This window comes from Diadema setosum, chromosome 19 (assembly GCF_964275005.1).
Source record: "Diadema setosum chromosome 19, eeDiaSeto1, whole genome shotgun sequence".
NCBI classification, from domain to species: Eukaryota; Metazoa; Echinodermata; class Echinoidea; order Diadematoida; family Diadematidae; genus Diadema; species Diadema setosum.
Genome location: NC_092703.1, coordinates 2212878 through 2231999, shown reverse-complemented (window position 1 = coordinate 2231999; position 19122 = coordinate 2212878). Strand labels below are relative to the sequence as shown.

The window sequence follows — 19122 nt, the reverse complement described above, 5'->3', positions numbered from 1 at the left end:
CTCAGAACTGAACCTGCATTATAAAGTAATTGGTTTCTCCAGAGGCTACTTGGCCGTAATAACAAAGCACTCAAGTTGACATCGGTCACTTCAGGCCGTTGACTACACATAAACGATGCCCTATAGGTGTCTGCCACTGGGCATCACGCTCTCTCCCATTTTGGGGGATGATAGCTCACAGTAATTACCACATCAAGGAAAACTGTGTACATCACACATTTCGTGGGGCTTTTGTTTTCACCAAATTCACAAGTCGCATACTATTGGTGAATTCAATAACATGTGAAAACACTATTAAATTTTGATTCCCACATTAATGCAATTGTCATACATTTCCCCACAAATTACTGTGCTCCACAGTTGCAAAGCTGACCACTTGCAAAATCATCGGAAAGTCCCTATTCATGAAAAATTATGTGACTCCCTGTTATAATTATGCCGTACATAGTACTTGTTTTGTTTTTTTTAAGTATGGCATGACCAGTATTGTACAGTAGATGCAAAATATTTTGTGGGCATGTTTCGCAATGGAGAGTTGTAAAAAACAAATTTGAAAGCTGGTTGAATTCGCAATCGGGAACGCAAATATCACACTGCTTGCATAAAATGTACGCCCTGCATAAGAGTAGGTGTGCAAGTGTTCCTATATATATATATATAAACGCAGAAATTTTCGAAGTACATTCATTTTTGCGTATTTCGTGCTAATTCTGGCTAGTGCGCATTCTAAAACCCGTGCAAATTTCTTCACAATTTTCTCTGCACATCTTGAATGGGTGCACTATTACATAGCGCACATTCAAGCATATGTTTCGGAGCCGCTCAGCGCGAAAAATTAATCGCGCAAAAATATCGACGTTCACAGTAGCAGGCTAGGCATCCGTGCGCAGCTGCTTCTTGCTCATGCTGCTTGAACAGCACTCATGTAACTGCAGGGTGATATTTTGGTGGGCTGTTAAATTTGTGAATTTTTTTGACTTGCAAAATTTGCACAAGCATTATAACCCCCAAGAAATATTCAGCTTCTACAGTAACTATTCAAAGGGACAGAATTAATGAGTAAAGTACGTACTTTGTCCCCATTTGCCCGTCTTTGGATTCAGGTAATTGGGATAAAGGCCATCCGGTCTCTTGACATCCTTCAAAACTTCACGAATCTTATCCACCTGAAAATGAAAAAGAAGAATGTAAAAATTGAAAACATTTTCAAATTCTTCAAGCATCACAGAGAAGAGAATCTCATACACAGAAGGTATTATTGTAAGACTTCATGGATTTGTAGAAGAGATCATGGATTTTCAAAAAGACTTATAACCAAAATAAGGATATTTTGATTAAACAAAACAACTCAGACACAAAAAAGATACAGACAACTAGGTGAGTGTCAGTTTATCTGGTAATACAGCATTAAAGGGACTGTACAGTACTGGTGGAGGTGGGGATTCATGTTTTGAACATTCTTAAGAAAGAAAATGAGAAACCTCTTCTGAAATATGAAAGAGCATGTAATTTTAAGAAGGATTCAACATTTATTTGATGAAAATTGGTTTTCAAATCGCTGAGATATCAAAAAAAAATTATAATAATAGAAGGCGACAGGCCACAACTTTATTAGGATCTCTTTGTTTCACCTTGTTTTTGGATATCTCAGCCATTTCAAAACCGATTTTCATCAAATAACCTTTTGATACCCCTTAGAATTGCATGCTCTTTGACATCTCATAGAGTGGTTTCTGAATATCTCGCAAAATGTTAAAAGTTAAATCCTCACCTCGACCAGAACTGTACACACCCTTTAAACATCATCCTTTGAACTGTGACACAATTCTACCACATGATTGACTACGATGATCCTTGTATGAGTTTATTTTCCATGACATTTTGTAGTTTTCAAAGAACTTTAAGGTGATGTGAACTGATCGACTGGTAAACTAGTTTTGATTACACTTAGATACCCCAGCTCAAATCACTACTGACGTTCATTTTCTGAATGCGTAGGAATACCAAAATTGCTTGTCTGAGAACAGAGGGAGGAACTATATCAGAAATGGACTTTGTATTCTTATAAAGTAAACAAATAAATCAAGCCGAGCTGAAATTGACCAGACTAGAGCTTTGGCCAGGATATCCATTTGTTGCAAGTGCACTACATTATTGTAGAGACTTTTTGTTTCTGTTTGTGGCCGAAGATGCCTCGAAAATAAGTGGTACAAGCAGGCTGGTTTGCAAATGGGTTCAAATTTATGGATGTTTTTCCCTCAAAGGAGTCATCAACAAGCTTTTCAATTTAATACCACTGGCTATTCTTTATCAAATGCACATGAATAATTCATGAATACAGTTGTCGCTACACGAGACAAGCTTTGGGGAAGCTATCTGCTTGTCAGAAAAGTCCTTGCTATAATGCTGTCAACAAAACTTTAGATATGTAAACGAAGTGACCTTTTGCTACCAGTGGCAAAATACATTATAGCATAAGTTATGGTTACCCTAGTCACAAAGTTACTCTAGTTTAGTAGGATTTTAGGCTTAAAAACTAAGTCACACACACACAGTGGGTAGATTCATAAGATTACAATGACATTCTTCATACAGTAAGAGTTAAAAGATTCAACATTTCAAAACATTGTAAAATTGTGAGATTCCCCGTGAGAGGTGGCTGAGATAAGGAAAATGAAGATTCTTTTTTTTCTAGGCAAATCAACCTAATCTGCAAGTTTCTCAGCTACAGTGTCTGCACCTTTACCTTGAAAACATTTTTGGTTTTTTTTTTTGTGTGTGTTTTGTGTGTGTTTCTTTTTTTTCTTCTTTGTTTTAAGTGGTTGCATCCAAGTTAACTGTATACTGAATCTTAAACAGTAAAGTGTCATACGCTTTGCTTCTAGTTATTGTCTTCCCTTATCAGGGCAGTATAGTACTTGCCTTTTGCTGATACTTGGGATCCCCAGTGATCTCTGAGAGGTAGGCAAATTCCAGGTGGAGGGAACCAAACTCAGAGAGGATGGAAGAGCCACCGGAGGCCCATCCCCAATTTCTCGCACTCCCCCTGGAAGAAAATTACAAGATTTGATGATGATGGCATTAATGGTAGTGATGACAGTTCTACTGCAAACCGTAGTACAACTACTGTTACCAAACTAAGTTCTATGCTAATACTAGTACTACTTCTACATTGTAGTACTAGTACTAATGTACTGTTACTTTACTATTCAAAAGTACAACCACTACAACTGATCATAACAACAAAAATAAAATCAAATTAAAAATAAAACAGCAGTATGTAATAACATGCGATGACAATTACATAAAAGAGAAGAATAATGGCCATGACGAGTATATAAGAAAAAGATCAAGGTGAGTGGTAGCCACACGAATTTGTAGAAAGACATGATTTTTATCTGATTATATTGTAGCCGTTTTATGCAACCAGACTTTACAGTATTGTTATATAATGTTGTGATGTTGTTATAAAGTTCAAAGGCAAGTGATGTTAGAAAGAATAAAAGAATTGATGAAATGATGAAACAACAAACATTGCCACTATACATCACAATAATACTGGTCATTTTGAAACAAAACTTCTTTTCAGATATGGACTAGTCAGCTAAAATTCCCATTCACTTATTTACATAAGATAAAGATTATAATGTCAGAATTTGATATGCCCATATCATACAAACAGAAAAAAGCAAACCCGATATGACTCCACACTGTACACTACAGATTCAGTTTACAGTACTGTTGTTGTTTTTTCTCTCCTCCTCAACACAGGAAGCCTCGACGTGAAAGCCAATGCCTGGAACACTACCCTAACAGGCTCAGGTATTTGCAAATAATATTATGATGATGATAATGACACCAACAGGAGGAGGATGGATGTCTGCGACAGTCTTGTGCACTGTATCGCATTTAAAACGTGTCGCGTGCCTTCGTCAGGCACCGAATCTCCGCAAATGACTGCGGCGCAAAGGCGTGGAGACCTACCCTGGAAAATATCTCCTGGTGGAATCAATATGCGCTCCCTCATGAACAATAATATTACTGCGTTTGAATGCACAATGAGCTCTGTTTACAAACACGTGTTCTGGAGTGCTGATTTCTAGGCTTCGCTTTGCCTCTCCCCGCCCCCCCCCCCCCCCCCTCCCTTAATCTGTAGTCTAGGTTCTGGCCACATTGGCCTGCACTCACAAAGGTGAAATCAAAACCATGGTTTACAAATTATAATCCAAAGACTCTAAAAATGAGTGTGAAATAGGTGTACCATTATCATTGCAAGTCAAGTCCATTTTCCCACTCTGTGGGGATGGACAGTTAATTTCATTGATGGCTGCTCTGTAGTTATTATTAGATGCTCTTCTGTAAACTCCCATGTCTGATGCAAATCCATTTCTGAAACAAGCAACATGCCCTGCTCTGCCACTTTGGGCTGTTACAAACCAACTTGCCAGCTAGCCAGGGGCAACTGTAATTCCCAGTATTAAGGCAAGTACACATATCAATAAATGAATGAATGGCCTGTTAAAGGGATCGTATAGTTTTGGTTGAAACCTAATTTCAGGTTTCTAAAATTTTTTGGTGAGATAATGAGAAACCTCTTATGAAATATGAAAGAGCATGTAATTCTATGAGGAATTCAACGTTTATTCAATGAAAATTGGATTTGAAATGGCCGAGATATAAAAAAAGAGCAATTCTAACAAGGTGTGGGACCCACACTTTATTACGATCGTTTTGTTTTACTTTGTTTTTGGATGTTTCAGTCATTCCAAACTCGACTTTCATCAAATAAACTTTGAATTCCTCTTAAAATGGTATGCTTTGTCGCTGTGCTATATCATATTAAAGTGTTTTCTTGGTATCTCGCAAAAAGTTAAAAGCCCAATTCTCATCTCCACCAATACTGTACCATCGCTTTAAGATAAAATAAAATTACTCACATGAAAATATATCCACTTCTACAGTGCTCATTTTGGGTGTGGGAGGAAGGAATATTTGCTGTGGAGTCAGTTTGGAGATGACACATTTACTATCACAAGACCGTGTGCTTTGATGTTTTGAAATTTAGCTGAAGGGAAATACAAAAGTGTTTTGTTTCAGTTGATGTTGTTGTTGTTTTTTAAATGAGAGGATAAAAAGTCTGGTAGCTAGACTAGGTGAGTAGGAGACAAGCGTTTGCAAATGAAGCTGGCAATCTACATGGTGTGCATTACAACTCCCTTCTTATTGGCCACTATTAAACTGGGAGAGCTGTGCAAGACCTGGTAGAGTGGAAATATACCACGGAGTGGGAAGGGTAGGCCTGGCTCGGATATACTGTATAACTGTTAATTTCATGAGGGTATAATTTTCAAAAATTTCATGAATCACATTAGGACCACAAATTTAAACAACATTCGAAAATGTCGCCCATGCGCTGGTGTAATAGTGCACTTACGACAGCTTTGTGTCAATTCGCAAACAAACAACATCTCCAGAAAAATGAACATGACCTCGTAATTTGCAAAAATATCTGTCATGCGAAAATAACGGCTTATACAGTATTCCAAAATCCCCTACAACGAATCGTTAATACCTTTATCACTGATCTCTGTGTAAGTACACGCACAGGCGAAGGACTGCTACTGGAGTAGAAGGTTACCGATGAGCATGTACGCTTTCAATGCACATATTCACTGCGGGGGCGCTATTCATGGTTTTCGAATGTATCCTGGTGGGCAGCGAATGAAGATGATTCAATCGGTCCACCCATGTTTCCAAACGATACCTGGTTATTGAGATGGTCTGTATCACAGCATACACGCTAACACCCAGCCTTGATAATATAGGTTCCATTTTGACGTAAATTCAAATAGAACTCAAAGCTGCTTTGTTGTTGTTGTTGTTGTTCTTATCCTATCACGGATATATGACTTTATGGTGCTTCAAACAGCAATAGGACATATTAAGGGGCTATGATACACAACAGAGAACATAATCTGGGTTCTTTTTAAGTCAATTCAGGGCTCCATGCCATAAAAGATGTTACATGTAGGATAGCAACTCTTGCTAGAATGGCAACTTCCCATAGCAACAGCCAATCACGAAGCTGGATTCTTGTCATTACCATGACAATTGCCATTCAAGCAAGAGTTGCTATCATATCAACTTTTCATAAAATGGGGCCCAGATTGAACATGAATAATCATATTAAATACTTGATTATATGAAATACAAAAAAAAAAAATTCAACATTAAAAAAAAAAAAATCAGAAATTCATAACTGAAATCTGTGCAATTCATAAATTTGGTTAACAGCAAGAATGTGGACAAAACAGGAGAAAAAAAAAACCCAAGAGACTGCTCATACAATTTTGTCTTTAACTATATCATTTAAATAATGGCAATCACGTTCACATTTCTACTGCCTGCCAGTGTCAGTGAACGAAAGCGACGCCACATGGCCGGGGATGTGTCAGTTTTCATTCATAAAATATCCCCCCAATTTTCCCCCCAGAAAGCTGCCCTGAGGAATTAATGATACACCCCTCCTACTGGGGTGATTCATTGAAAGTCAGTGTCCTTGAAATTGTCTCAGGGAAGAAGGGCTCAAAAGATAAGGCAAGCTTCTTTCGGGAATATGAGATACTACAGAAATTTCTTGAAGGGAATGAGAAAGGATTTCCATACACAGTAAGGGCAATCTTTCTTTTTCTTGGGGGGGGGGGGGGGACATGCACATTGAGTGTGATATGTACATGTAATAACAATAATTCAAATGTATATATTAGATTTGTGATGTGCTTTGTTTCTATCAAACCAAACACAAAAAATGAACATATCAAGGGTGCTGATGACTGCTACCCCAGGCCAAGCATTCTTTTTGTTTTGTTGTTTGTTTGTTTTTTTTGTTTGTTTGCTTGCTTGTTTGTTTGTTTGTTTGTTTTTGTTGAGCAAGTTGAAGTTTGTAAAGCTTGTCTGACAAGGGCAGCTAGTTTCACTCTATGAAAGATTACACTCATCTTACACCCGGAGCCACAAACAAAGTAATTTACGCAATACTCGTGTTGAGTAAGTCTTCTAGTTTTCAGGTAAGTCCAATGACCATCTTGACCCACGGCTGTCAAATATTGTGTTTCTTCTCTTGCAACCTCAGGTGCCCCCTCCCCCACATACTTGTTTGAATTTTGTAGATTTTGATGTATTCATGTGCTTTGATGTCTTTATCTTTTTCTCTGTTATTTTTTTTTTCTTGGGGGGGGGGGGGATATTAGCTGCACTTAGGCATAAATCTATGATAATCATTGATTGAGGGTATTAATTCTCTTCAAGTCCCAGCGAGTTACTCACGTTTTAATGTTCACCAGACCAAAGGGTATTCCTGTTGGTGTGTTGAAAGCCGGGAGGAGCTTGTCGGCTATCCCCACGGCCTTTTCCTTAAAAACCTGGCAAGGTAGAGAACAAAGCAAATCAAGAGTCAGACGGAAAGGAAAGACTGCATCAAGATGATCTGTGCCGCAAAATTATCAATAAAACCATCATATTTTTATCTCGCAGCAAGGCTATTTCTGGGGGATGACCTCAACAGTAAGACAGTTTGCTTTGCGTCATGCAGAAGTCACTGTCTATTGCTTGCGCTAAAATTAGAAAGCCTCGTGTTCCAACCTTTTGAATTTGCAGAAATCTCCTTGTACAATACATGAGTTTTGGCATGTAAAGTGTAGATCTTGTCAAGCACATGTCATTCTTCACGTCACAATGTGTGCTTTACGTTATCAGCCCAGATATGAAAAGCTCCCTAGCAATCTCTCCATCTCTCCTATCTCTCCCTCTCTGTCTCTCACTCTCCCTCTCTATATCTCTATCCCTCTATAATACATCTCTACCTCTCTCTATATATTTAATATCTCTATATCTATATATCTATATCTCTCTATTTTTCTTTCCATACTATTATGTATAGTATGTATGTATCTGTCTGTCAATCTATCTATCTATCTATCTATCTATCTATCTATCTATTTATCTATCTACATGTATTATCTATCTGCATCTCTATAATCTCTCTCTCTCTCTCTCTTTCTTTTTCTTTGCTCTATTGATACGTGGCAGAGCAGGTTCATTCCAAAAGTTTGTTCTGCTTTGCAGACTGGAGTAAAAGAACTCATAATCCATGACTTGAAACAACATCTGTGTATACAGCGGAGGCCATCTCCTTTGTCTGATAGGCAGTGTATGGACATACAGACTTTGGAGATATCTATTATTATCCTTCCAATGCTGCATGCAATATTATGCGGCAAACATTCTTTGTTCAAACAATTTTACCACCAAGGAAACACTTCCACAATGACATCAGTTGCAAAAATGAGCAATCTTTCTGTTGGCAACGGATAATAGATCAGATAATTTGCAAAAAAAATTAAGGTAACAGCACTGCATTAAATTGGCTTGAACTGCTCAAATCATTCCCCACATTCAGCTAATATTTCAACATGGCATCTTTATCAGATGAAACTTAATCAAAGAGCCCTGTCACTTTCTTTGACCTCAGTGAAATCTGAAAATCAGAGCAAATTCACTTATATTGATCACTTCTTTTAAAAACCCTACTCAACTGTTATGGGGCATCTATTCCACGTTTTATCCCTGATGTATAAACCTGCACACCATTGCTACAGTGTATATTGCATTGCACTCATTTCATATACACTATCAGCCTGGCCATGAGAGAACAGGCTTTTGGAAGGCAGGCCATGGGCTGGTTACTAATATAGATACCCTTTCCACACCATAGCAACCAATGTTCCCTTCAATGGAATATTTGATTAAAACTTTTATTGTACCAGTATCCAACCTGTCCCGTTATGGTGAAAACATAATTATGATAATGACCTTAGGATGCAAAAACCTTGATTAACCTAACAGATGATAGCAGGAAAGACATAATTCTTTTTGTCTGCAGCACAATACAGTGTACATGCTCTGCAATGCTAGAGTAATGATAATGGCACAGCACTTAATGAAACAGTGACACCACTGAAGAGAAAACCCTGAATCACGAAGAATATCATTATTATTATTATTATTATTATTATTATTATTATTATTATTATTATTATTATTATTATTATTACTATTACTATTATTATTATTATTATTATTATTATTATTATTATTATTATTATTACTATTATTATTATTATTATTATTATTATTATTATTATTATTATTATTATTATTATTATTATTATGACTATTATTATTATCATTATCATTATCATTATCATTATCATTATCATCATCATCATGCATCATCATCATCATCATCATCATTGGTATACATTTCTGGTATTCCCTTGGCTGCTGTTATGTTAACATATACTGCAATTGCTGACAGGATGAGGGGAAAAAATGCCCACTTGCTTAATCTGTCAATTGTCCGATACACCCATCCATTTTCTCATCAGCGCTGCACCCCTACACTCTTCAGCAAATAAACATTCCTTCAATTAATTGCAAGTTGGCACAATCGATGTCTAGAAGAAAAAAAAAAAAGAATCTTGCCTTGATGGAAAATGGGTGGCATCCCAACATTTCTAATCAAGAAATTGCCTCTCAGATCGACGAGGGAGGGCTGATAGGGGCTCAACTCTTTCAACATGTGCGTATTGGCGCCTAACTGCCATTCCCTAACCCTTCCACATACGCAATATTTTTGGGGATCTTCATACGTTTCAAGGTAGCGACTGGCTGATACTCGCCTAAGGCGAGGCAGATTAAATACATCATCAACTAATAAATTTATGGGGAAGAGGCGTGACTATAGCCTATTCTCACGAGATGGCTGATGATGACTTTAAAACATGAAATTAAATATCATCAAAATTGTAATAATTCAAATTTAGTAAAGATAGTAATTCAAATACACTGCCACAAAATTTGATTATTTCAAACGTAAAAACATCAATTATACAGCTTTGCAGCATCCAACTTTGCAAATTTGCAAATTATATGAATGTCATGGAGGTCTGCGCAGAATGTAATAACGCCAGTCTCATGCGACTCGTTCATTCCTGAATTGTTTTTTCCGATGTGTGTGGTGCGTGCTTACCTCATCATGGGTGAGAGCGTAAATGGAGAGGAGTCCCCCCACAAACCGGATGTTGGTTTCAAAGACTGACACATCACTGGACTGGGGAGGAAAAGGAGGAGAGGAAAAGGAGAACAAAAGTTTACCATTATGACATCACAATCACATTTCACATGAATTACTAGACAATCATCTATGATGCAGACTCTGTTGGTAAATATTGTGTGCTCGTACGATGTGTCTGTGTGCAGTTCGAGAGCCTTTGCTGATGGACACATCACCATCAATACACACTGCATACTCCACAATATAATCACAATACTCTACATAAGAAAATTTTCTTCAAGGTAGACATTAAGAATGTACATTAACATCTGATTCAATAATCTCTCAAATGAAGAACAATGCTGATTAAATGTTATTCAAAGGTGCAAGGGAAGACAATGAAAATGTGATCACAACTATTTTCGACAAAATGCCATCCCATATCCAGCATGGAAAAACTAAAAGTGTAAATTCAGATAATCCAATTCCCCTTTCAAAACTCCTTTAATCATTCATCTTTGCATCTGCTAATTAATTTCGCTTCCAAAATCAAGGCCTACTTCATTTTTCAGTTTTGTAATCACCTGACTATCTCGTAATGTATGGAACTGAGCATTGCCCTCACTTTTTTGATAAATTTACAAATTGAAGATCCTACAATGTATATCATTTTCAAAGAAAGTTCTATGGCCACAATAAAGCCCCATACACACTATCCACTTAGCAACCGAGCATGGAATTCAGTCAGTAACATAGACTAGACAGAAGTCATTCCTCTTTTCATTTAATTTTCATTCAATTTCAACCTGGTGATTTTTCACTGATATTTAGGGAAGTTGCTCAGCCTTAAGCTGCTCTTATTCTGCAAGTCTGTGCATACAATATGATAGTATAAACACTGCACAATAAATTTAGAGTCAAAGAAAAAATAGATAAAGAGGAAAACCCACTAAACCCCTTACAATTATCTTGACATGCAAAGGGAAAAATCCACTAAACCTCATGCAATTATCATGACATGAAAATGAAAGGAAAACATATTTCATTTCATATTAAACTGTCCATCACGGAGCTACGTGTAGCACCATATCTATACAGCGTTAAAAGCAATGAAGACAGTGTATTCATACACTCTGACCCCCCTCCCCCCCCCCTTTGTGGGGGTGGGGTGGGGAAAATGGAGGAGAAGCTGAGATAGAGAGGGGAAACATAGTGTCCTTTTTTGCCAAATATTTTGGAAAGCAATTTCTTTCACCCACTCACATGGATGGACATGTTGGGGGGAAAAAGTTATTTTTGTGAGCACCCCGATGAATCAGCCAAGGAGACAGAAAATTTAAAGTCATGTCAGGCATGATGCAATTGTGAAGTTTACAGTGATACACTGCCGTACAAGACGGACGGCACGAACAAGCGGAAGAGGAAGACGAAAGAGGATGAGGTTGTGAGGAGGTGGAGAGAGATTGGCAGATGGTTTTAAGTCCTCCTCATATCACCGTTGCTGGGGTCGGGCAAAGGTGTCGGCTTGTCCGCGCAGAGTCAGATACCGACCGGTGTCTCTCTCTCCTCCCAGAACACGGGAGGACATCTCCATTAATGTAATTGAGATGGAGACGAGGAAGAGTTTCGACTCGACCTCGCACTCGTAGCTGGATGAGCACTGAAGCGTGCAGATGATGTGTTTTACCCGTGTAGTGTCTCGCGCTCCTTCCTGCGTACGCCCCCCGGACTATTGATTCAGGCTCGACATCATAACAGTGCATTACAGCGTGCCACGGGAAAGAAGAAGCTACCACTGACATTAAGAAAAAAGGGGGAAATGAAAACCTGTTTTACTCCCTTCCCTACCCCTGAAGTTATCAGGAAAAGGGATATCACTATCGTTAAAGATGAAATTCTCTGACCCTACTGCATACAAATTTGTCATACTACAAAGTTTTCTATAGGAGACAAAAAAGAAATATAGAAATATATAGAAATGGGACAGATATATGTCATAACTTGCACATTTGTAGGCAACATGCAGCCAATCTAAAATCTCTTCCATAGACTCATGTAATTTGATAGTCTGGTTTTCAGACTTCCTTGGTTCCACTCCTCTGAATAATACATGCTAAAGCTCAGGATGCTTCTTCAAAGTATATAAAGAGAATACCCTACAGCCATTAGGATGCAGGGGAGCTTTAGAAGACAACTTCAGAATGCAGAGGCTGGCGCGACTTGGTCGTATCTGCTGCATGCCACTTGGAGGCGGAATACACCACTCAGAAAAGAGGCATCCATGCATCATGTCTTACAAAGTGACGATAACATCAACAAAACATACATATTGTAAGAGAAAATAGATGTCTTTGTGATTTGAAAACAGAGTGCAATTATACCCTTTGCATGCATTTCAATCATCTTTATTTGGCTTCAGGGATTTCATCTTTGATTTGGAAATTCGCTCTGATCCAAATGGTAAACCTTATGCCAGGAAACAATCGAAGGTATAAGATGTCTCAGATATGAATACAAAACAGGATTTACATGTACCAGGGTACTACATGGAAATGTGAAGTTGCCAATACTTTGCCAGGACACTGAAAGTGAAATTGCCAATACCAGGAAAAACGGAAGAATGAGAATAAAACTGTTACTGAATGACTTTGTGAGAACATCACCAACTTGTGACTTAACATTCCACAACTTGTGATTATCAAAAATGTATGAAAGAACACATAAGTGAACTTTGACACAGCACTCATCAGTGCATTCACAATGATGGTGAAGTATCACTACAATTTGCACAGAAATTTGTTATGTAAACACAAATACATATACACCATAAAATACACCACGAAATGCATCATAAAATACGTACTAGTAAGAGCTTTGGTAATTCAAAGTTTGTATGAAATGCTCCATATATGAGAGATTTGAGTAAATACTGGTCACCAATCACACAGTGGTGTACAATTGTATTTCTGATGTGACCTGATACATTTCCTCTAGGCTCTGTACCAGCAATACACTACGGTATTTTGTGAATGAGAACAGTAAGCAGCGAATTGCCATGATGGCATCTACAATGTATTAATGTTGGTATTTTGCCAATGATAATGGCGCCAAGATATTACTGTGGTATCAAATGTGAATGCACCTATTTACATGACACAGGAGAATCCGGTCTAGACATCCAAACTATCTCTATTGAGGAAAACAATAGTGAATATTACCAGTGATATGCAAATGTACAAAGCATGATTCATCAAACAAGCTTGCATCAACAACAACAAAACCGAGCTTATTATTACGTCGATGTAGGGCAATTTGTCAATCAGTTGCAAAACCGAGCTTGTGGCACGCACAAGTTTTATCATTTCATCCCTTCTTTTTTTCTCTTCTATTTTTAAATGGTGTAATGGACATGTGCAAGAGCGAGACTACAGCTGTACACATGTACGTCTGTCTTAACATCCTGACCAACATATTTATGAATGCAGTCCTGTATGTTCCTAGAACATTTGTGACCTTCTCCTTTTATTGTGCAAACATCATGATAATGAAAGAGCACAAAGTAGGAAGTTTAACACCATGGGAAAATGTCCAATTATCTGCCACTTGTAGAAATATCAGCACTTGCAGTGTAACTTTTGACAATAAAAACTGTCCATACTCCTGGTTTGCTTTGAGATACAGCTGTACTGTAAAAGTGGAAATTTTCGCAGTGTTGAAATTTTCGCACCTTTCGTGCAACCAGAAACTAGCGCGAAAATAAAAGCATGCGAATATTTTTGCTGCCCGTACATGTATGTTCCAATAGTCGACGTCTTGACTCCGCAGAATTAAAAACACATGAAACTCTTCTTGCCCGGCCGAACACACACACACAAAATTAGTCCTGCAAAAATATCCACTTTTACAGTATGGTGCTGTTTTTGCACATGACCAACCGCTGGGTACAGCTGTAAGACTGATTCCATTGGGGTCTTGAGTTCATATCAGGTCACGTACAGGATATAATATCTCTGTTTCTTCCTTGGAATGAAAAAAAAAAAAAAAAATGGGGGAGGAAACTGCTCAGTAACTGTACAGATGGTGTGAAAGAACAGCTCTAAGAGAGTGACAGCTGTATCAATGGACAACCGATACAGTGACAGGGTTGCGTGCAGTAGCAAGTCATCTAGTATTAATTGTACAACACAGAGAGTAAACTGGCAAGAGATTATTTTCAGTTTACTGAGATCAAATCACAAAAACGATCTTGTGTTAAAAAGAAAAGAAAAAAGTAAGGGAGTAAATTGTGGAGCTTAATGAACACACACACACACACACACAACATCTGAATCAGATCCTTACTTTTCACTGAGCTCAAAATCTGCACAATTTACACTGTTAACTGAAAATATGCTACTTTCAAATAGTTGAATGCTGACATAGTAATAACATATAGAATGGTTTACATTTTATGTTCTGAAACCAGATATTATCACATCTTTGTAGTATGGGTACCTGTTAGCAAGAGCTCCCCTTACTGTTACATGTATCGCACTAAATTGTCAACTTACATGTACAGTGTACAGGTTCACTTTATACAGATAATTTAACATCAGAATTTGCCACATCCAACATTTATCCATGGATTTCAAAAACTACATGAATGTATTGCAGGGTGGGTACTAGTATTGTGGAATTTCACATCTTTGCAAATATAATGACCATAGAAAATGCAATATATGTAATTTAAGTGACACCAAAATGTACTGTTCCTTGGTGTAATCATTGTCCGCATACATGTATCATGATTTGGGATGAGATGAATGTTATCCAATATTTATCACAGACATCAGGTCTTTATTGACTCTCGTACTGAAGTTCAAAATAGAAGCAGGTGTACAGTATCACTTTTCCTATGGCTATAGCTTCTTTGGTTTCTGTATGCACTTAAAGGTTAAGAATTGATTTCTCTGTAATGTGAAACAGCAAAATTAAGCATAAGGAACAGTCAATTAAACATACACTGTAGGCTAATTTCCTTTGCACATTCAAGGTCTCCCCCATTAACCTACTGTCTTTTGACTCTCTGTCTATGTCTTGCACAATACATGCAATATCCAAAGAATAAAGAGTCCCTTGGTATAATAGCGAAAGCATCGACAAGAAGTGCACATTCTGATGAAGGAAGTGTTAATTTACAGGCACATCCTGTGTGAAACAAATGAGCAGAATGCAGGGCTATACAACAGCTGAAGACCACTCAGTTGAGATCTAGGGGACCATGGATATCTACAGTGTATGTAGATGCTATCACTGCAAACTGCTTCCTATCCCATATTCCACTCATATTTTGCTGATTTATTCCTCACTTTCCACTATTTTCATTATCAACCCATTAAAGTCCTGACAATTCTATGATGGTTTTAAATGACTGCTGCTCATCAAAACATGATGGCACATACAAAGTGTACAGTGTGCATGATGTACTATTGGGTACCATCTATCACATCCACTATACAAGCCCAACCAAAATTTTGTCCTCTGAAAATAGCTTCTCTTAATTTCCTAGAAATGCCCCCATTTTCAAACCTTTTTAATTTGATTTAGAAAAAAAAAATATATATATATATCATTCTTCTCAAAGTTTTCACAGAAATCATATTCTTACATATCTTTCAGGCTAGGGGAAGATAACTCAATGATATCAAAATACACCTGTATTTTGTGAGTTCTTCGTGGAGACCATGTATTACATGACAAGTTCTAACCAGAGCACTTTGTCCAATACTGTTGTGGTCTTCAGTCAAAGATTTGATTTACAATTTGTATAAAAATTATTCAAAGCCCCGAGAATGACACAAAATAACATTTTATGGACATACACATTTGGCATACAACTGTACAACTTCATTGCTTGTATTTTCACTTATCTGTCATTTCTGCTTGTAAACTTTTACTGTTTTCATGTGAGGTACAGCATGCCTGTGCGTGTTTAATAGTAAGGCAGATTTCCCTTTTCCTCTGTGCTCATAAGTCTGTTCAAGAAGAGCGCTGAGACTCTGCTAGCAGTGAGACATGCTGTGGCTGTTAAACTGGATTTCAGCAGACTTCCCATCCCGTTATTGCTAGATCCTTGCAATTTTCTAATGGCCGTGTCAATCGCCTGACGTGTTTACTCCATGCCGTCGTCTGTCGACTCGTGCCTTTTCATTACAACACTTGGGATGGGCGCAGTGCCGACTCCGTATTGCATTACAACCAAAATGTAAACAATGAGCGACTTGCCTGTTCCCTCAATCTGGGATTTTTTGTTTTCCTTTCAATTATTAAATTGAACTGATCAGACTTCAACTGGACTATATGCTAGTCATTCTCAGGAGCTTAAAGCCCCTTACTAACATTTGCAGATCCATGAAAAAAAAACAGAAAAAAAAAAACATGTAGCTTCATGTATTTGATAACCTTTTGATGGATTCCTTGATAAAATTATAATCTCGATGTTTGTACAATTGTACTTACTTTCAAATTCATAGGCTATACACTGTACATGTTATTGTACTGGTGTGAAACAGACTTGTACATGTATGTATATGTACTCTTATGTAAGTGTTCAGAGTAAATATTTTGGATAAAACAATAAATATACTATGGTACAATAATTCAAATGCCTTGAACAGAGTTGAGCAAGCAACTGCCAAAATAGATAATTTCAAGATTGAATCTAATTACAATGTTAATGTATTTATAGCAAAACACTGAACCTGTTTTTATTTGTGTAAACTATATTCTACAGAATTTGTTAGATTATTTTTACCATTAATCATTTTTTTCCTTTCATTTCTTTTTTTTTTTAAATCTTTACTCAACTGGGAAATTAATTGCACATGTGTGAGACTTTCGACACTGCTGGACTTCTTCTGCCTGTGGTGTCAAGGCAAGACAGCTACCAGTACAGGTTACTCAGGTTTGACCATAACGGTGTAGCTTCCAGTAATGTCAACGGTGACGCTTCCAGTAATGTCAACGGTGACGTGCTGGATGCAAAAGTTTGAGTCACCATGTTTAAATTGTGTGCACATGGGAATATTGGCATGTTTTTGAATTCATACAGTTGTACACACAAAGGTATAGCCAAGGGTTTCATGACTAAATTCCACATTTTTTTTTCTTTTTTTTTCTTTTTTTTTAACCACATGGCATGTGAAACACAATTCTACTGATTCTCAAAATAACCTTTAAGCTACACAATGTAGGTACATTTAATATGATACAGTACACAGTAATGACCACTTTATGAAACTGAAATGGAGGTTTGCATGAATGAAACCATTTTACCTCATGTACAAAGGCGATTAAACCAATTAAATGTACAAAAGGAATTTATAATGTACAATGTATGCACAAAATCAACATGCACAGTGACATAAAACCAACGGCATGCCTGTGATTCTCAACTACAGTACATGTACAAAGATGTAGTAAAGTTGAAAGGAATTCTTTACTGCTCCGGTAAGACTGCATGACTCAACTCTGCGCATCCAGATAAGGCATTCAGGGCTGACACCTCGCATTTGCCTGGAGTTCATGTGAACATCCCACAGGGAATTGACCAGGGGACCTTGCACTGTTGAGTCAGGTGGACAAACCACACGGCCAACTTTTGCCCTTTTGTGGTCAGCCGCTGTAGTTAACGGGACCCCTACTGCTCATTCCAGAAGCTATTCAAAGCCATTATCAAATTCAAGACGTAGGAAAATACAAAAATGTGCTAATCTAAAAGAGAAAATAATACTACATGTAAATCAAATTCAAACTGTAATGCCAATCTAAAAATCAGTTCAAACAAATTTAGTGATTGGAGAGGTATTTGATACCTCTCCAACCAAAATTAACAATCTGGTATAATGACCAATACAGGGTTCAAGTGAGAGAGGAATTTGCATAGAAAAATTGTATCTTTGAGATAATAAACCAAAATCATGATGAAGAAATCCAGCCCCAAACCACAGTAATATGTTGTCTGGGGTTTGATGGTAAAAGCAGGGAACTCACCTCCCTGGTAAAAGGCATTCATGAATCAAAATGTGTTTAATATTTCAAGGTGGTCATCACTATCAAAATGACAATTTCTCCTCAAAACAGGCATTCATTGCTGCAACTCATAGTGCACTTCACCTAGTATGTACACTGTACTTACAACATTATTGTATCATACAAACTTGAATTCCACTTCACGCAGTCATCAAATTAAATCAGATCAAATCAATGTGCAGCATTTATGATTCACCGTAAAATGACTCAGTGAAGTATCTGCTTCTATCTTTATCATTATCATATTTCTGACAACTTTGTCTTCAAAGATTTATGAGCAGAAATAACTCCAGTGCAACTAGGTTTTCTAGCTTCAATGCCTAATATTTAGTAGAAACCATTAGTGAATCACATAAAACTGAACAAGAAAATCTACTATGGAAATCTGGTGTGTTAAGTTTGTTGAGTTCATGTACAATATATAAAATGCGTGTACATTGCTTGTACCATGCACTTGTACTTGATGGTACAGAAAGCTTTGATAAAGTTTAATCTTCCACCTCAAGTTGACCCTTCAAGGGAATACAGCTGAAGGGAAGACCTTCTCTTTTGATGACGTTACTGAAATCAAAGCAAAAATGACCGCAGAAATTTGGAGTGATTAGAATAATGGATTTCTCATAAAGTTTTCAGGGCATGTCTCGCCTGGACATGTTCTGTGATTTTGTACAATGTGCTGTACGTGAAGTATAAAGAAATCACGACTCTAGAGCTTGTGTACCTCCTGTACATACAGTATTACAGGTCAAAATGTGAATCCAGATAACATTGCACACTGGTGCAAGTACAGTCAACCTTACCTGGGTCGAATCAGTTTGGATGGAAGAAATAGCTTTGACTTCAAGAAAATTTGACTAATGACGGATTAAAATCAACAGAATATAGAGAGAAGAAGACCCGATCAGACCTTTGGCTTTGCCAATTATTCGACTTTGCGA

General features: G+C 37.4%; 1 protein-coding gene across 1 annotated transcript in view; it reads right to left on the bottom strand.

The window, feature by feature from the left end:
* LOC140242505 (mannosyl-oligosaccharide 1,2-alpha-mannosidase IA-like) overlaps window positions 1–19122 on the bottom strand; it is a 75153-nt gene that overhangs the window by 43829 nt on the left and 12202 nt on the right. Inside the window, exons 3-6 of the mRNA XM_072322240.1 lie at window positions 10091–10171; window positions 7327–7421; window positions 2923–3046; window positions 1073–1166 (exon numbers count right to left, since the gene is read on the bottom strand). Coding sequence (XP_072178341.1) covers window positions 1073–1166; window positions 2923–3046; window positions 7327–7421; window positions 10091–10171 — 394 coding nt within the window. The remainder of the gene's footprint in view (window positions 1–1072; window positions 1167–2922; window positions 3047–7326; window positions 7422–10090; window positions 10172–19122) is intronic.